We start from the raw sequence: 18,616 nt of genomic DNA on the forward strand, positions 1-18,616 counted from the left end.
CGAGAAAAGAACTGACCAACTCCAAAATTTACAAAGCTGACAATCACAATAGTCCACCGGCTGCTGGGTCCTCCGGGGCGGGGGGAGGGGCTCCGATCTGGCCTTGAACCTCACCCGGAAACCTGCTCCTGGCTGCAGTGCCTCATTTCTCTGGATTCACTGTAATTTCTGAGCTCCTTGTCAAAGCCCCAGGACCTCGCCCACCGCCCAGCTCCGCCCCCAAGCTGTCCGGGCGCCCCCCGGGGCGCCGGCCTCCCCCCCCCCCCCCACAGCCGTGCCCCTCCCCGCAGATCCGCGGGACGCTGAAGAGCTGGACCAAACTGTGGTGCGTGCTGAAGCCTGGCGTGCTGCTCATCTACAAGACGCCCAAGGTGGGCCAGTGGGTGGGCACCGTCCTGTTGCACTGCTGTGAGCTCATCGAGCGGCCCTCCAAGAAAGACGGCTTCTGCTTCAAGCTATTCCACCCGCTGGACCAGTCCGTCTGGGCCGTGAAGGTACCTCCGGGGGGCCCCGGGGCTCAGGGGGGGTCGGGCCCCAGGAGGAGCAAGGCCCCGCGGGCGGGCCGAGTAAGAGACGGGCGCCGAGGGGTGGCCAGGAGCCTAATCGCAACTGCTCTGTGGGCCCATCGCCACCCAGCCGTGGGTTAGGTCTCTCGGTGGCCGGGGACCAGATGCGGCCCGGGCGGAGCACACGGCGGGGCCCCCAGCCTGGTGACGCGATGCGCAGAGGCTGAGGAATCGGGCTGTGTGAGCCGCTCGTAGCCCAGCCCTCCCTGCTGCACCTTCCTATCCGGGAGGCTGCCCGTCAGGTTGCCAGACAAAATCCAGAATGTCCAGGTTACGGCAGGATTTCAGACGAACACCCAAATGGTTTTTTTAGTGTAGGTATGTCCCAGAGATTGCAGGGGGTATACTTCTGCTGTAAAAAGTTACTCATCGTTTCGCTGAACGGGCACCCCGAACGTGCACGTGCCGATTACGGCCACCCGAAGACGGAGAGAACTCCAGAGCCGGAGGAGAGCCCAGGACGGAGCCGCGGGCTCGTTCTCCTCTCGCTGCCTGCTGCGTCCGCGTGGCCGGGGGTCTGGCCCCACCTGGGGGTCCTGAGGCCGCGTGTGTCTCAGTGTGCGTCTGCGTGACCCCTCGTGACCCGCATCTCCGCCCGTGCCTGCGTGTCCCCTCGGCTGACGCCGGCTCTCTGTCTCTCCAGGGCCCCAAAGGCGAGAGTGTGGGCTCCATCACACAGCCCCTCCCCAGCAGCTACCTGATCTTCAGGGCCGCCTCAGAGTCCGACGGTGAGTCCCCCGCTGCCCTGTGGGTCTCCCTGGTGGGGCCCCGCCTGGAGTGGGCGCCCCGGGGGCATCGCAGACCAGGTGCACGCGGCCCCTGTCCAGACCCTCCCGCTGCCGCCCAAGCAGGACGCAGGCAGATGTCACGGGACAAGCCTGGGCTTGGGCCAGGCAGGCCTGCCATCCACTAGTTACCTCTCGGAGCCTCAGTTTCCCCAGGCCAAACCATGAATACTGCCCGGCTACCCAGTTGTAACGACCACCCAGTGACCTTATTTAAAGCAACCAGATCGCAGCTGCTGAGCGCCACGCACATGCCAGGCCCCGTCGAATCAGCAGGTTCTCACCTGTTGATGTTTTCACCTCCGTTGACATACGAGGAAACTGAGGCACGGGCACACTGCCCCCAAGGAAGCCCTGAGGTCTGGAGAGCCATCCAGTTTCCTGGGCTCCCAAGTGCGGCGCGCGTTGTTGGAGCGCCCTCCAGTGGCGGCTCTGGGGAAATGCAGCTGCCCCTCTTTCAAGCCCTCGGGGCCCAGAGCGGTGGGGGGGCGGGGCTGGTGGACTTGGTCACGTCCACACCCCAGGAGGCACCGCCCCTGTTCCTGGAGCCTGTGGTCTCAGGGGAAGGAGAGCAGCCCACTGTCAGACAAGGCAGATCGGACTAAAGCGTGAGCTGGGTCCCAGATGGGCGGGGGCGCTGTGAGCAGGGAGGGACTTGTGTCCACAGCCCCCGTGCGTATGAGGGTGGGCTTTCTGGAGGATGAGGAGGGGGCCCGGGAATGGGCCTCAAAGGATGCGTAGCATTCGGGGTGTCTGGTCCTTTGGGGCAACGACGAGGCGAGCCCCGAGCTCAGCAGGCCTCGGTGTCCCCACTCTTTCCTGCGGGGGCTGCTCCCGTGACCCCCACCTCTGCCCCCAGGGCTGGGCGCTCGGGCTCCCATCAAGCCTGCAGTGAAACCCTGTAGGACCCCGGGTGCCCCTGTGAGAACCAGGGGCCACCGTCCCTGCAAACCCTCGCCTCCCAGTCCCAGGCCCGGGATGCCCCCCAAAGGATTCTGTGGGTTTCAAAGTTAGGGAACGAGAGTCACGGTCTCCGAGAGGCCGCACTTTGAAGGCCCAGACTAGGGAGGTATCGTCACTGTCCTTAATCCCACGCCTCGAACCCCTGAAGCTTTTCTCGGAGTAACGCTTGATCACGTGATGTGCGGTCATAGACACCCTCGTGAGTGGAAAGGCCGCTGTTAGTAATCCCACCAGGACACCGGGGGTCGCCTTGGCGGACAGGCGTCCCCACAGCTGTGAGCGCTGCCTGGGACACGCGAGCGCTGCTGGTCTCACCCACTGGCAGCCTCCGCCAGGAAGGCAGCAGGGATGGGGGGGCGGGTGGATTGGGCCGGCTCTGCCTCAGGGCCACCCTCCCTCCAGGACGCCCTGGGCTGCCTGCCACGTTCAGCAGCCCCCTCCCCAGCCTGCCGCCCACTGTCCTGGCCTGTGCCGTGGGCCAGCAGGAGCCCCGGGGCCCCTGAGGCGCACCCCTGCCCCCCAGGCCTGGGGCAGGCGGCTGTCGTCAGGCAGGGCCCCGTGTGCGGAAGCTGCAGGTGCCTGGGTCTTGCTCAGGTGTGACCTTGAGGGAGGGTCTGGAGCATCCCCCGAAGGGCGTCTTCCTTCCCCCGGGCTCCTGTCTCCCCCAGTCGGGCGGGGGCTGGCCGCCAGGCCCCGTCCTTGTTCACGTCTGCCACCCGCACTCGCCCACGTGCACCTGCGTGGCGGGGACACCTGGGAAGGCTCTCCAGGGGGGTGGGGGAGGCACAGGGGAGGGGCCCTTCCCGGGCTCGCAGTGGGCTCACCTCCCCCCTCCCCCTCCCCCCCCCCCCCCCGCAGGCCGCTGCTGGCTGGACGCCCTAGAGCTGGCTCTGCGCTGTTCCAGCCTCCTGCGACTCAGCTCGTGCAAGCAGGGCCGTGAGGGGGAGCCCGGGTCCTCGCCGGATGCGTCGCCCCCCTCGCTCTGCGGGCTGCCCCCCTCGGCCACCATCCACGACCAAGACCTGTGCCCGTGAGCAGGGGCGCGGTGGGCAGGGGTTGAGCCCAGGTCTCCGGCCTGCTGGGGACCCCAGGACCCTGGCTGTCACTGGGACTCACACACGGGTCTCCTTGTACGTGGGGAGGGGGGCAGGCACCATGGAGGTCTGGCCACCAGACCCCGAGGTCAGGAGGCAGCCTCCTTCACCCCGACTGGGCCCGGGGGGCCTCAGTTTCTTCACGTGCACACTGGGTTAGACCCGAGGATGTGGGTGCAGTGCCGGCAGTGAGCCGTGCCCTGGGTGGGGGCGCCCGGGCCGCACCCCTGACCTGGGACCCCCGGCACGCCCCTCCCTTCCAGGCTGAATGGCTCCTCCCTGGAGAACGACGCTTTCTCAGACAAGTCGGAGAGGGAGAACGCAGAGGAGTCGGACAACGAGGCCCAGGACCACAGCGGAAGGACGAACGAGAGTGGGAGTGTCCAGTCGGAGACCCTGGAGGGCCTGGTGCCCGGGGGGACCACGTACGTGGAGCAGGTCCACGAGGAGTTTGGGGAGGTGAGAGCCCGCCCCACCTGGGCGGCCGGTGTCGCCCCGTCCCCCGCCTCCCCGGAAAAGACAGAGGCCTCGGTGCCCGGCTGGCCCCTGGACGGGAGATTGTAGTGCCCGGGGTGGGAGTGCTGGGGGACCAGACCAGACCAGGATGGTGTCCACGACTCAGAGAGAGCCAGGGGGCCGTGAGGACTCTGCTGAGGGTGTTGGGAAAACCCTGGGGGGGGGTTCGGTGGGGGCCCGCCGAGGTCCAGCGAGGCCTTTAGAAAGCCAAGGAAGAAACCGGGGGTAGAAACCCGGAGCCATTAGGGAGGAGCCTCTGTCAGGAGGCTGACAAGGGCCTTGGTCCCAGGCAGCCCTGGAGGAGGGCCAAGGGGCGGGGCTCAAGACACATGGGAGGAGGACGGGCAGGTCCCAGCCCGATGGCGAGGCACCTATGAGGCCGGCAGCTGGGGGTAGGGTCAGGGCCACGACACTGGGGGAGATGCACGTGAGGGCCCTGGGGCCGAGAGCGGGCAGCCCGAGGGACCCTTCGGAGGCCCAGCGCAGACGAGGCTGGGCTCCACAGAGGGACCCGGGAGACCTGGCAGGGGCCCGAGGACAGGTGTGCTAGCACAGAAAGGCAAAGCAGCTTGGGTAAGGCGGCCCAGCAGGGTGGAGACAGATACCGATCCCGCCTCCCTCGGGGTGGCTGCCTTCGGGCCACGGACACACACAGCCCTGAGTTCACGGCCCGCCTGTGCTGTGCGAGCTCAGCTGTGTGAGCTCGGGTAAGTCGCCTGTCCATTCTGTAACGTGGGGACGACCGCAGTGCCGTGGTGGTGCCCAGGGGCCACTGCGAGGAGTAAGTCTGGGGAGAAGGGGTGCAGGGGCCGCCTGGGTCCAAATCCAGCTCAGGGCCTCATCGGGGCTCAGAGAGGTAGGCAGTTGAGGGGATCCCCCCACCAGCTGAGTCCAGATCCGCCCCAGGCCAGAGGCGTCAAAGGCTGAAGACAGTGGGGTCCCCGGGGAGGGATGATGGGCTAGACTTCCGCCCGGGCTTTGTGGGACTCCCCCGTGTCCCGACTGTACTGCCCCGTCCTGTGAGCGCCCCATGGAGCTGGCCACGCCTCCGTGACCCTCTGAGACTCTGCCTGCCTCAGGGTTTGCTGGTTGGCGTGGACGGCCAGGTGCAGCCACCCGACCCCGCTGCCCAAACCCAGAGGGACAAAGCCCTGAGCCCCCACAGCTCTGTCTCCTTGAGTGTGTTACTGGGAAGGACAGGCGGGGGCCAGGGCGGTCCCCACCCGGCAGTGTGACCCTGGACCCTTATTTCTAAAGGAAGCGCAGGCCCAGAGCACCCCCCGTACCCATATCTCCAGGCCACTGGGAAGATTGAATGGGCTGGGGTGGGGTCTCCCCATACCCACCGCGCCTCCCGCCACCACTGGGTTTCAGCAGCCGGGGTGGGCGGGCTCTACCCCGCGCACAAGAGTCGGGGTCGCCCAGACCGAGGGGAGGGCCCAGGTCGGCCAGGCTGGCAAGGAGTGGAGGCAGACAGCAGCCAGCCTGGGCCAGCACGTGCCCCTCTGGGTTGGGGTCGCCGGAGAGAGCAGGGGCCAGACCGGGCGAGACAGGCCGGCTGGGCTGCCGGGGGCCAGACCGGGGAAGCGCACGAGCCCCGGCCAGAGCCGGCCGCCCCTGTCCTGCCCCCCGTCCCCACTCCCCCGGGAGGCACGGATCGGGGGCCTGACCGCAGCCTCCATCCGCCCCCCCCCCGCCCCCCGCCCTACCATTGGCAGCTGGGCCAGGCCTCCCAGGTGGAGGCTGTGTCCGAGGAGAACAAAAGTCTGATGTGGCTTCTGCTGAGGCAGCTGCGGCCGGGCATGGACCTGTCCCGCGTGGTGCTGCCCACCTTCGTGTTAGAGCCCCGCTCCTTCCTGGACAAGCTCTCGGACTACTGCTTCCACGCCGACCTGCTGTCCAGGTGAGCGAGCAGGGGGCGCCCCTCCCACCCGTGCGCACCCGGAGACCCCAGCCTCCCTCAGCCCCCGGCCCCTTCATGGATGTTTCCGGAGGGGCCCCGGGGTCCGCGGCTGAGCTCAGCCTCGTAGCAGGCCCCGTGTCCAAGACCGGCCCCAGGAGGAGCAGGTCGAGAGGGAGGAGGGGGGCAGGCTGCCCGTCAGGTCAGGGCCGGAGCCGTCAAAGGTGAGCATGGGGCCAGCCCCGAGCACCTTCTGTGTGTCCCGAGCTCTGGGCGTTGGTGCCCTCAAGCCGAACCCTGCAGGCTGTGGAGGCTGGAAAGAGGGAGGCTCAGGAGCTGGGCGAGGGCGGGAGGGGCCCGGTGGCCCGTGTCCGGCCAAGCGGATGGAAGGTGGACAGGGCAAGAGGGTGGCCTGGGGGATCCCGGCCTGGGCTGAGGGGCCTCTCCCGTCCTGGCACAGGGCCGCCCTGGAGGAGGACGCCTACAGCCGCATCAAGCTTGTACTGCGGTGGTACCTGTCAGGCTTCTACAAGAAACCCAAGGTCAGGGCCCCGGCGGGGAGGGCGGGCCCAGTGGAGGTGTGGGGCTGCGGGCCCCCTGCTCTCAACTGCAACCCCAGCAGCCCTGTGCTCATCAGAGCCCGAGTCTGGGTTCTCAGAAAGGTTTCCATGACTCCCAAGATGCATCACGAAAAGCAGGTCCCAGGGGTTCCTTGAGGTGCAGGGGCGACAGCCCTTTTCCCAGCACCGCTGTGTGTGGCCGCTGTGTCTCTCAGACCTGGAGGGTCCTGCTTGGGCCCTTCGGGGGATTCCGAGGGACACGGGCGTGACCGTGTGGTTCTGGTTCTGCTCCTCCACTGCGCCCAAGGGGAAACTGGGGCTCGGGGGAGGGGAGGGACGGCCCCAGAGTCACACAGCAGATCCAAGGTCTCTTAACTGCCTCGGGGCCCTCGGCAGGGCGGGGTGCGCGCCCACGTGGCGGCCCTGGGTGGGGCGCTGCTGGGGCAGAGAAGGAGCGTCCGTCTGGGAGGCTGGCCGGGGCAGGACGGGGCGCCGCAGGGGCGGCTCCAGGCGAGATCCGGGCAGCTCGGCAGAGAGGGAGGAGCGGACAGGAGGCTCGGACAGGCGGGGCAGGCGTCCTCCGAGGGCACCTGCCAATTTATCGCTCGTGGAGCCCGGTCTCCGGGGGGAAGTGCATGTGTGCACACACACATGCACATGCACACACATACAGGCACACACGCACACACGTATAGGCACGCGTGTGCACACATGCATGCACATGTGCACATACACACATACAGGCACACCCTGACACACACACGTGCACACACATACACGCACAAGTACAGGCACACACATGTGCGTGTGCGCACACATTCCTATGCACACACAGACACACGTGCGTGCACACACGCACACGTGCACATGCTCACATGCACACGTACATGTACACACACATATAGGCACCCACATGCACACACATACAGGCACACACTGACACGCACACATGTGCACACACACATACTCACATGCACAAGTACAGGCACCGGCACACACACGTGCACGCGCACACACATACAAGCACACATGCACACGCACATGTACACACATACAGGCACACACGCACAGGCGCACACTGACATGCACACACGTGCACACACGCACAAGTACAGGCACACACGCACACATGTGCGTGCATGCACACATTCCTATGCACACACAGACACACGTGCGTGCACACACGCACATGTGCACATGCTCACATGCACGCGTACATGTACACACATACAGGCACACACTGACACGCACGCACGTGCACACACACAGTCACATGCACAAGTACAGGCACACATGCACACACATGCACACACGTATAGGCACGCGCATGCACACAGGCACGCACACGCGCACACACATACAGGCACACACTGACGTGCACACACACACACGCACAAGTACAGGCACACACGCACACACATGTGCACGCACTCACATGGACACATGTAAGGCACGCACACGTGCATGTGCACACACATACATGTACACACACTTACAGGCACCCACATGCACATGTGTGCATGCACACACACATACAGGCACACACATAAGGCACACATGTGCACACACACATGGACAGACATAAGGCACACATGCACACATGCACACACTCACAGGCACACACGTACAGGCACTCTCACTCACACGTGCACACACACACTCACATACATACAGGCACACACATGTGCGTGCGCACAGAGGTCTGCTGGATGGCGTGAAGGGGTGGCCAGCTGCTGCCAATCAGATGAGGGGGTCCGTGACCCGGAAGGAGGGCTGTCCTGAACGGGAACTTGTTCCCTGCTGCAGCGGGGACGAACCTGGGCCGTTTGCAGGAGCAGAAAGGTGGTGAGCGGAGTTGGGGAGTGGGGCGCAGGGCTGGGGGGCTTGGGGTCCTACTGAAAGGGTCAATAGAAGCCACTGGGGGCTTCGAACAGGCCGTGCGCTGGTTTCACCCAAAGTCCAGGGAAAGCGTGACCTGCTCAGGGTCTCCGGTCCCCCTCGGAGCCGGGAACCGGACAGGACACCTCATAGGCTGCCCCCCCAGAACGTAAACCATGGGCAAAGCGTGTTCTCCCCAAAGCAGAAGTGGGGCGCTGCCCCCAGGTGCTGGTGGCCAAGCAGGCCGTCCCTTGTAGGGATGGGGGTGGGCAGTGGGCAGCCCCCCAGGTTGTCCCTGCGTCCACACCCCGTCCCGTTTGGGCCCAGTTCCTCACGTGCGCTTCTCGGTCATTGCCCGCAGGGGATCAAGAAGCCGTACAACCCCATCCTGGGGGAGACCTTCCGCTGCCGCTGGTTCCACCCCCACACCAGCAGCCACACCTTCTACATCGCGGAGCAGGTAAGGCCCGGCCGCTCCCAGGCGGCACGCCGGGCCCGTGGTGGACACTCCGACCCCAGCGCACGTTCTTGGCGGCCCCCCGGCCGCCGTCAGGATCCTCCCGGGAGCTGCAGTCGGGGACAGGCCCCGGGACAGCAGAGGTGCTTCCTCAGGAGGGGACGGCCCACCCTGACCCCCCGGGCGCTCTGCACCGCTTCCCTGGGCAGCGGGACTGAGAGCTGGGAATGGCCAGGAGGCATGCGGTGGGGCAGAGGACGGGGGCTTCTCGTCAGGAAGCCGGGCTCTGCCCTCCCCGGGGAGGACTGTCCTCTGTCCTCTGCCCGCAGGTGTCCCACCACCCGCCCGTGTCCGCCTTCCACGTCAGTAACAGGAAGGACGGCTTCTGCATCAGCGGCAACATCACAGCCAAGTCCCGGTTTTACGGTGAGGGGGCTCCCCTGGGCAGTCCCAGCCGGGGGATGACGGGGCCCCCTGGATGCGGAGGTCCCCAAGACCGCACGGGGTGGCCGGCTTTGTCTCCCTCCCCACGTCTCTGGGTCAGGGACCATGTGGGTGGTGAAGAGCTCGGGACCCGGAGAGAGGCAGGGTCCATGCAGAGCCCGGCCGCCCCTCAGCCGCAGGGAGGGCACGTCCTGCGGGGACGCTGTGAGGGTCACGGGCCAGGACCTGCGCCAACAGGTGCCGTCTAGAGCTGGGCTGTCCGGTGCGGCACCCCTAGCCACGTGTGCCTCTTTAAATTGATCAAAATGAAGTTTTAAGAGCAGCTCCTCAGTTGCCCTGCACTTGCTCTGTGGCCCCACGTGGCTCGTGGCTTCTGTGTCCCCAAAATCCGAACAGAGTAGGGACACCTGAGTGGCTCGGTCAGTGAAGCATCTGACTCTTGACTTGGGCTCGGGTCATGATGTCACGGTTCGTGAGCTTGAGCCCCACGTTGGGCTCTGTGCTGGCTCTCCCTCTCTCTTTCTCTCTCTCTCAAAATAAATAAATAAACATTAAAAAAAAAAACAAAAAAAAAAACCCAGGTAGGGGTTGGGCTAGTTTGCAAACGTTTGCGGCCTACGCCCTGAAAATCCCCCCTTCGGTAACTGAAATCAACGTTAACGTGCGGCATCCTGGGTGGGCCTTTTCCAGAATCTGAGTCACAGAGAGGTTAAGTGACCCACAGGGTTAGTGAGAGGCCCGGCTGCCCCACAGTCACACAGCTGGAGGGACAGGGGCCTCTTTCCACCTGCTGGAAGGGAGCTCAGACCCTGTGACTTAGGGGGCGGGCCCCCGGGGTCCTGAGGGTCCGTCTCCACTCACCGGTTCCCCCGGCCGCATCTCCGCAGGGAACTCCCTGTCGGCTCTGCTGGACGGCAAGGCCACGCTCACGTTCCTGAACCGTGCGGAGGATTACACCCTCACCATGCCCTACGCCCACTGCAAAGGTGAGGGGCTCCCTTTGCCCAGGGGAGCAGCACCCAGGCCGGCTCCCTCGGTGCAGACGCTCTGGTCCTTACTGGTCGGTTGAGGGTGCGCTCGACTCTTCAGTGACTTCCTAGCTGGGTGTGGGACTCCTCTCGGAAGAGGGCTTTAGGCCCTAACACCCCGCTTCCTTCCCGGTTGGCCCCACGGGAGCGTGACGCTTCCTGGCATAGACCACGAGGCAGGCATTTCTGCAGGAAGCCAAGCTTCCTGCCAGTAGGAAATGGTGTTTCGGTATCACAGCTGCAAGCCAGACCTGCCTCTTAGGAGTGCTTCGTCATTGTCTCTAGGACTTTCCAGTAACTAAACAGTAGCTAATCTTGGTTTTTTTGGTTGTTTTTTTTTTTAAGATTAAAATACATCACGAGTTTACATGTTTCCAATCCAGATCCTAGACGTCAGACTTGTATTTAGTCCTGGGGACCGGGCATCTGGAACGTCTTTCTCCCTCTTGCCACAGAGCCCCTTTCTAAGTGACGCCACCACGGTCACCTTTCCTCTCCCACGCCACGCACACCGGTCAGAGTAACACTGACCACCCAGCCCAATAGCGTGACGACCGGAAGCACTCTGTGCTTTCACTGTGATGATTGGTCTTATCTTGGCCTGTCTCCCCGGGGTCTGTAAGGTCCTGGGGACTGATCCCCCTGCAGGATCCCACTACCAGGAAAATTCCCACTTGGCTTTAGTTTCGTTTTCCTTTGGCAAATGTCATATTTTAAGTGCTTGTGGAAATGCAACGTTTACCTGGTTCCAAAGTCGAAACCACAGGTGTAGTCAGAGGAGGCTGGTGTCTGTCTCGGGACCCTGTCCCCACCAGCGGAGAGGGGACCACCCCCCCCCCACCCCCCGCTCTGCAGCGCCCTGCCCCACTTGGTGCAGGGCCGTCCTGGGCAGCACGCAGGTGTGCCCGTGGGATTTGGGTGTTTCCCAGCCCTTTTCTGTTCCAAGTGGCTCGTCTTTTTTTTTTTCTTCCACGTTATCCCACACGCCCAGGTGTTTTACAACCGACACAACACAGCTCTTGTCTTTAGTTAGAGTGAGTCTTCCGTATGGCCAGAAATGGGAGATTCATCCATTCCTAGGTTAATTAAAAAATATGTGTGTTACTTTAAATAAATATGCCGGGCCAATCCCGGGCGCAGCCGTGAGCGGGGAGGATGTCGGAGCTCACGTCGGGGCCCAAACTGCAGAGCAAGTGATAGACGGTGATGAGCGTCTCGTGGGGGCCCTGGGAGCCTGGAAAGGGGGGGGTCCTGGAGGAAGGCACCCAGCAAAGGGCAGGACATTCCCTGGACAGAGCAACTCTTGGGAGCAAAAGCCCTGGGGGTAGAGACTCCGTTCCCTGGGGGCAGAGGGTCACCGAGGAGCCAGGTGTGGTCGGGGTAACGCTCCCCCTGACCGACTCCTCTCCATCCCAGAGACTCTGCCCCCAGGGGCCCCCGTCCTCTCCCCCACCCTGCCCCTTCTGCCCGTCCTGGGGTCCGACACCGGCCTCCTCGGGGTCAGCGTGGCTGGGTCGGGACGACGAGGCAGGACCGAGCAGGGACTGTGTTTCAGGAATCCTGTATGGCACCATGACCATGGAGCTGGGCGGCAGAGTGACCATCGAGTGTGAGAAGAACAACTTGCGGGCTGAGCTGGAATTCAAGCTTAAGGTAGCACTGGCCACCACACCCCCAGCCACCTCAGGGCAGGGAGGAGCCCTCTGGCGCCCCGGGGTTTCTGGAGCAGATGCCCGCGGGAGGAGGGAGCTGCCCTTGGCATCTCTGTGGCACAGCCAGGGCCGGGAGAGAGGAGGGGGTTCCCGCAGGCCGCACGGTGGGGCCGGCACAGGCCCCGACCCCTTCCCCTCCATGGGGCGCACGCCCTGGGGGCATCCTCGAGCTGAAGCTGAGGCTTGGGGTGAGCGTGGCCGCCCCCCGGCTTGGGGTCCCATCCTAGCCTCCCACGTCCCGGGGGCGGGGGGCCTGCACCCTCATGAGGAAGGGGCCTCTCCTCCTCCCCCGGCCCGCGGACGGGCACGAGGGTCCGGGGGAGGCCACCGAGCCCTCAGCGGCACTGTCGCGGGGTGTCCCCGCAGCCTTTCTTCGGGGGCAGCACCAGCATCAACCAGATCTCGGGGAAGATCGCGTCCGGAGAGGAGGTTCTGGCCCATCTCACCGGACACTGGGTAAGAGGCTGGCGCAGGCGGGCCCCCGGAGCACGGGCACCGCCGTGGGGCCAGCACCTCTGACCTTGCCCGGGCCGTCTGGGGCAGGACAGAGAGGTGTTTATCAGGGAGGAGGGCCGAGGAAGCTCCGAGCTCTTCTGGAACCCGAGTGGGGAGGTCCGGGGGCGGAGGCTGAAGCGGCACACGGTGCTCTTCGAGGAGCAGACCGAGCTGGACTCAGAGAGGTGAGGCCGCGGGACCCGGGACCCCAGCCCGCGGTGGCTGGCCAGGCGGCTGTCCTCCCGGTCGGCAGGGCTGCGGTGCCTCGAGCTTGTCCCAGGATGTCGCTGGCAGGGAGGGCGGACCAGAGCCGACCTCTCGTGACAGACGACACGTCCCACTGGGGCAGCTGCCGGGGGGAGGGACGGAGGGCTTGGGGACGCGCCACTGCCCGCAGGTGACCAGCAGCTCCACAGGGCGGACCCTGCGGGCGAGAGGTGTGAGCTCAGAGTGGGAAAGAACCATCTCATTGTGCGTAGCAAACAGCACCCCAGGGGAGAGAGTGAGCTGCCTGTCCCCGGAGGCAACCAAGTGGAGGTTGCTCTAAGCCTCCCCTCCGGTGCCAAGCGGGCGGGACAGCCCAGGGCCCCCGGCTCAGAGCGAGTGCCCTGCTCGCAGGCTCTGGCAGCACGTCACCAGGGCCATCAGCGAGGGCGACCAGCACAAGGCCACACGGGAGAAGTTTTCGCTGGAGGAGGCACAGCGGCAGCGGGCTCGCGAGCGCCAGCAGAACCTCACGCCCTGGAAACCGCAGCTGTTCCGCCTGGACCCCGCCACCCAGGAGTGGCGCTACCTGCACGAGGAGTGAGTGCCGGGGGGCCCCGGGGCCACTGCTCCACACGGGGCCCCGGCTGCCCTGGAGGGGCAGGGATGGGGGCGGGAGGGTCCTCCCGGGGCTCCACGGCCGCCCTCCCGTGGGCCCTGCACACAGGCCTAGGCAGTAGTCCCCCTCTGGGGGCTGAGCTGGGGGGCTGAGGCTGGGCCGGGACGGGTCCCCTTGCCCCAGGGGCCACTGCCTCTGCCAACGGAGACCCTCCGGACCCTCCAGCCGCAGCCCCTGGGATCCCCTGAAGGACATCGGCCAGTTTGAGCAAGACGGGGTCTTGCACACCGTGCAGCGGGGGACCACGGCCCACCGGACCGCCTTCCTGGGCAGCCCGGGGCCCAGGCACCAGGTCAGCTCCCCCAGGGTCCCCGCCCGGGGTCGACCTCAGCGGCGGGAGGGGACCGTCAGGCGGTGGGTGTGGCGGCCGCCCCCCACCCTCACTCTTACCTGCCCGCCCCTCCCCCTCTGGTATCCCCCCCCCCCCCCCCGCCACGCACACTCGCCCCTCCCAGCAGGGCCTCCTCTGCGCCCACCCGCCATCCCCTGCCCTGCCCCACCCAGCACGGCACCCGAAACGCCTGGGTTTGCAGGAGGCTGGGTTCACGGGGCAGCCAGATGCGCAGGGTGCGGTGCGGGGGGCTGCTGGCTCCTGGCCCCTGGCCCGCCGCCCCCCGGAGGTAGGCTGACAACCGATGAGGAAACCGAGGCTCAGGGCAGCCTGGGGGCCCGGTCGGGGAGGAGGAGGAGCGGCCCCGGCAGTTGCACAGGTGCAGAGGGAGAGCGGGGAGAGGAGGCAGGGGGGCTCCAGGAGGCGAGCAAGAGGTCTCCGGAGAGAAACCCAGGGCGCAGCCTGTGAGGGAAGCCTGCGGTGTCCTCCACGGATGCCACCCACCCCACGCGTCGCAGAGTCTGTGTGCGAACAGAACGGCATCTGCTGGACCAGCGTGCTCGCAGCTGGAGGCCGGCAGCCACACAGGCAGGACAGGCAGGGTGGCCCCAGTCTCCCCAGCAAGCAGGGGCCACGTCTCTCGCCGTCCACATGACACCCCTGCCGTCGCCCCTCAGCCCTGACTGGGACGGGCAGCCCCAGCCGCCTCCACCTGGATGCCCCCCGGCCCCCCCCCCCCCCCACCCTCTCCACAGCCCCTCCGGCCGGCCACGCCTCGGCCGCCCCTGTACTCTGGGGAAGCATTGGGGGTCAGCCAATCCTGGAGGTCCCTCTGGACGCGTCTCCCCGGTGCCGGGGGATCCCTAGCTGTCAGCTCACACAGTGAGACGGGACCAGCGGCCACGGCCGCTCCTTCTAGAGCCGTCCCAGCATAACCGTGCCGCCGTGTCCGCGGGCCGGCACATCCCCGGCAGGGCCCCTGGGGCTCAGCCGGAGCACGAGGCCAGCGGGGGGTGTGGTGGGCACAGGCGGGCCCCCAGCGGCAGCGGCTCTGCCTCTTTCTAGGGGCCCGGCCCACACCGGCGGCTCCGCAAGGCCAGCGACCAGCCGTCCGGCCACAGCCAGGTCACGGAGAGCAGCTCCACGCCCGAGTCCTGCCCAGAGCTCTCCGACGAAGAGGAGGAGGACGGTGACTTCATCCCCGGTGAGCCCTCCTGAGCTGGGTGGGAGGGGTCAGAGAAGCGGCTGCCCTGGCAGGTACAGGGTCCGCCTCGACCCTCCTCCCAGGGGCCCTCACCCGCCTCCCTGAGCCCGGGGGGCGGACGAGGGGCGTGGAGGGCAGCGGTCCCCAACCCTGTACTCAGGGGCGTGGGGTGGTGGCGGTGAGGCGCCTCCCATGGCTGGCAGGGGCAGCGTGGGGGGCGGGGCTGGGCAGTGTCTGTCCGCCTGTGACCCTCCGGTTCTGCCCCTGTGTGTCTCCGACTTTGTCCCTGCCTCTGTGGAGGATGGGCTGTGCCTCAGCCGTTTCTGTGTCCCAGGGCTTGTCAGAGACCAGCTGAGCTTGGCCAAGGGTGGGGGACCGGGGGAGGGGGGGGGGACCCTCGCTGCCCGTGCTTCTAATCCTCGAGGGGTTAGCCTCACCCGAGAGGTGCGGCGTGGCCCTGGGGCCCCCTTGCTGGCTCCCGGGGCACGCAGCTCACCTTAGATTCCGCCTCCATCCCCTGTCCCCTGGGTCCCGTGACGTGCGGCCGGCCACCCCAGGCAGCGAGAGCCCGTGCCCTCGGTGTGGGAAGGAGGCTCGGCGGCTGCAGGCACTGCACGAGGCCGTGCTGTCCATCCGGGAGGCCCAGCAGGAGCTGCACAGGTAGGCTCGCTCCCAGGGTCCCCGCCTGGAGACCGCCAGGGGCTCTGGAATCCGGAATGTCGCTCCGGTGCCAGAACCCTGAAGATTGGCCGGGTGTCCGGTGTCATGAGGACAGGATGAAGGCTCCCTGGGCGGTGTGGGGGCTGCAGGGGGTCCCCCTGAACAGGATGAGCTGGCGATGCTCGGGGGGGGGCCCCTAGCTCTGGGCTAAAAACATAAATAGCAGGATGCCTGACATAGGGTGTAGGCTTGGAGGAGCCTGGGCCTTGAGTCAGTGTGAGTCAGAAGGCACTGCCCTTGGGGGGGTGGGGGCGGGGGGGAGGGGAGCATGGCACCGGCCTGGAAGCAGAAAGGAAGCTGTGGGAGCAGCCGCCTGGCCCCACACAGGAGGCTGGCTATGAGGCATGTGGCCAGAGAATAGCCAGAAGTTTCCAGGCACACGATGATAATCCGAGGCCCGGGTGGGGGTTACTGTCCTGGGGCGGCCGTGACGCCGTGCGTAGACGGGGCTCACACCACAGGATGCACTGTCCCCCCTGCCGTCCTGGAGGCCCGAGCCCGAGGTCCAGGCGTGGGCGGGGCCGGGTCCCCCCGAGGCCCCTCTCCTGTGTGTGGCCGGCCGTCCTCTCCCTGTGTCCTCACGGGGCTGTCCCTCCGTGCGTGTCTGTGTCCCGATCCCCTCTTCTTACAAGGACCCCGGTCACGCGGGATCAGGGCCCACCCCGGTGACCCCGTGTCACCTTAATTACCTTTTGAAAAAAATCCATCTCCAAAAAGAGTCACCTCTGAGGTGCTGGGCGTCAGGCTCCAACGTATGGCTTTGGGGGAGGGGGAGACGGCTCAGGCCGACCGCGGGATGGGAAAGGGGGTACAAGAGCCCCCGCTGCCCCAGCCGTGACCCCTCCCTCCCCGGAATGTGTGCCCGCCGCCTCCGCCCTGCCCTGGGACCCCTGTGTTGACCAGCCGTCCGCTGAGGGGAGGGGAGGCCCCCCTGTCTGGGCCCTGGCTCAGCCTCCACCCCATTCGCAGGCACCTCTCGGCCATGCTGAGCTCCACGGCGAGGGCCAGGCAGGTGCCGGCCCCAGGCCTCCTACAGAGCCCGCGCTCCTGGTTCCTGCTCTGCGTGTTCATGGCGTGTCAGCTGCTCATTAACTACGTCCTCAAATAGGAGCCCCTTGGGGACAACGTGGGCATCGCCCGCAGAACTGGGCCGGCCCCAGCCCTCCCTCCCAGGCACCTAGCACTTTAAGCCAGCCCGGGGGAGGCAGACAGACCCACAAGCGCGGCCACTGTGGCCGGACGGGCCCCTGGCGGCAGGAGGACCGCAGGAAGGACCTGGGGGGCCATCCGGGCTCCTCCAGGGGAGGTGCTGACCTTTCCCGTGGGGCCCTCCACCCAGGGCCGGCCTTAACGCTACCGCCCAAATGCAGCTTTCGTGCCCCCCCCGCCCCCGCTCACCTGGCCTGCTCGTTCCCCGTCCGGCGCCCACTCGCCCCGCGAGAGTGACGGAGGCGGGGGACAGGGCGCCCGCCCAGGCTCTGCACGGTCACTCCCCGGGAGGGGTGAATGGGAAGTTTGTGTGGAGCCACCTGGAACCGCCAGGGGTCCCGGGGCCTCCCTCGTCCTGCCGCACAGTCCCTTCCTTCCTGAGCCCCGACCCGCGCTGCCCGAGGCGCACAGAGTGGCCTCCAGTGGACTCCCGGGCAGGCCGGAGCCACTCTGGAGACGGCGTTTGGATTTCATTCTGTTTGCTGTTTGGACGGGACCCCACCACACCCGCCAGTGGACCCCCCCCCCCCCCCGCCCACCTCCCACAGCCTGGGCGAGCCAAGGGGGGGCGGACACACCTGACCACAGGTGTGCACAGGTGTGCACGTGTGGGCTGTGGTGCACAGGGGCGGCTCCGCTGGCCCCGCATCCCCCGGGTCGGGGAAGCCCAAGTTCGCCACTTTGCTCAGACTGCTGCACGGTCTTCCTGTTTTACACTTTTTTAATAAACGCGGTATTTTAGGCAGGCTGCAGGCAGCGTCTGGCATCCCGCCTCCGTTCCTCTGTCAGGTGCCGCCGCGGGCGTGTGCGTGTGCACGTGTGTGTGAGCACCTGCGCGTAGAGGTACACACAGAGCCTTAAACTACGTGTGGCGATGCCGTCGGCACGGATGGTCTCGTTTCCCGGTTTTGGTCTGCAGGCTCTTGTCCCCGCGCCTCCCGCCCAGGTTTGGGGGCGTGTCTATGCCCCTTACCTTGAAGTAAACAGACCCACGTTCCGTGCTGTCTTCTTGGGGAGCTTCTGGAAAGATGGGGGAGCCTTCCCAAGGAGAGACTTGGTGCCCACAGGGGCTGCCTGGGGCTGGAGGTGCCCAGGGAGGGCCCGAGGCCATGAGGATGGAGAGGAGGGGCCGGGAGAGGACGGGGTGCGGTTTGCAGGGAACCGTGGGAAGCAGGCCCACCCTGTGGACCAAGTGCGGGGAGACGGGGGTCCCGTCCACCGTCCGACAAGCCAGCTGAGGACATAGGTGGCCCTGCCCCCTCTAGCGAGCCACTGAGACTGTGGGTGACCCTGAAGCCCGTTTTGCCCGATCTCTTCCCCCCACCCTCCCCCCCCACCAATAACCACCCTCTCCCCCTCACTGCTGTCCCCAGCCCAGCCCTTGCTTTGACTCCTCCGTGGCCACCGCCCCGGGTACTCCCAGCCATGAGGGCCGGAGTGAGTGGGTCCTGTCTTTGCTGGGACAGCCCAGGAGGCCCCTGAAGGAGAGTCTGGGTACAGCCAGCCACGCACCCCACGTGCCCCGGCCAAGGGGGACCTGGCCCACCCCTAGGAGTACCTGGAGGGGAAGTGAGATGAAGGGAAAGAGGCAGGTAAGTGAGAGAGGCACCTCGCCCCTCCAAGCCTCTCCCCCTCAGTCCCCAGGACTGGGCGGGGCTGAGGATGCCTGCCTCTTGCTGCCTGGCTCTGGGGTCGGATTGCCCCCAGACTGGCCTCGGACCCTCAGGTGGAGGCCACCCCAGTTGGAGAGTGGGTGCCCTCAAGGTGGTCGCAGATGCCACGGCAGGTTGCTCTGGACAGAGCGGGCCCGACCCACCCAAGCACAGCCTGCCCCCCACCGCCCCCCACCGCCCCCCGCAGCCTCAGAACCG

At 66.4% G+C, this 18,616-nt stretch overlaps 1 protein-coding gene across 5 annotated transcripts in view; it reads left to right on the forward strand.

Moving 5' to 3' along the window:
• OSBPL5 (oxysterol binding protein like 5) overlaps positions 1-17,501 on the forward strand; it is an 80,885-nt gene extending 63,384 nt beyond the window's left edge. For all 5 annotated transcript variants that reach the window (XM_058689996.1, XM_058690000.1, XM_058689995.1 and 2 more), the window contains exons 6-22: positions 291-494; positions 1,210-1,294; positions 3,173-3,344; positions 3,672-3,867; positions 5,643-5,827; positions 6,285-6,366; positions 8,624-8,722; positions 9,049-9,145; positions 10,051-10,149; positions 11,747-11,844; positions 12,270-12,359; positions 12,447-12,583; positions 13,017-13,202; positions 13,447-13,573; positions 14,678-14,816; positions 15,374-15,476; positions 16,506-17,501. In XM_058689996.1, the coding sequence (XP_058545979.1) occupies positions 291-494; positions 1,210-1,294; positions 3,173-3,344; positions 3,672-3,867; positions 5,643-5,827; positions 6,285-6,366; positions 8,624-8,722; positions 9,049-9,145; positions 10,051-10,149; positions 11,747-11,844; positions 12,270-12,359; positions 12,447-12,583; positions 13,017-13,202; positions 13,447-13,573; positions 14,678-14,816; positions 15,374-15,476; positions 16,506-16,644 (2,238 nt within the window). In that variant the 3' untranslated portion in view covers positions 16,645-17,501. The remainder of the gene's footprint in view (positions 1-290; positions 495-1,209; positions 1,295-3,172; positions 3,345-3,671; positions 3,868-5,642; positions 5,828-6,284; positions 6,367-8,623; positions 8,723-9,048; positions 9,146-10,050; positions 10,150-11,746; positions 11,845-12,269; positions 12,360-12,446; positions 12,584-13,016; positions 13,203-13,446; positions 13,574-14,677; positions 14,817-15,373; positions 15,477-16,505) is intronic.
• The last annotated feature ends 1,115 nt before the right edge of the window (positions 17,502-18,616 follow it).

This window comes from Neofelis nebulosa, chromosome 10, assembly GCF_028018385.1.
Source record: "Neofelis nebulosa isolate mNeoNeb1 chromosome 10, mNeoNeb1.pri, whole genome shotgun sequence".
Taxonomy (NCBI): domain Eukaryota; kingdom Metazoa; phylum Chordata; class Mammalia; order Carnivora; family Felidae; genus Neofelis; species Neofelis nebulosa.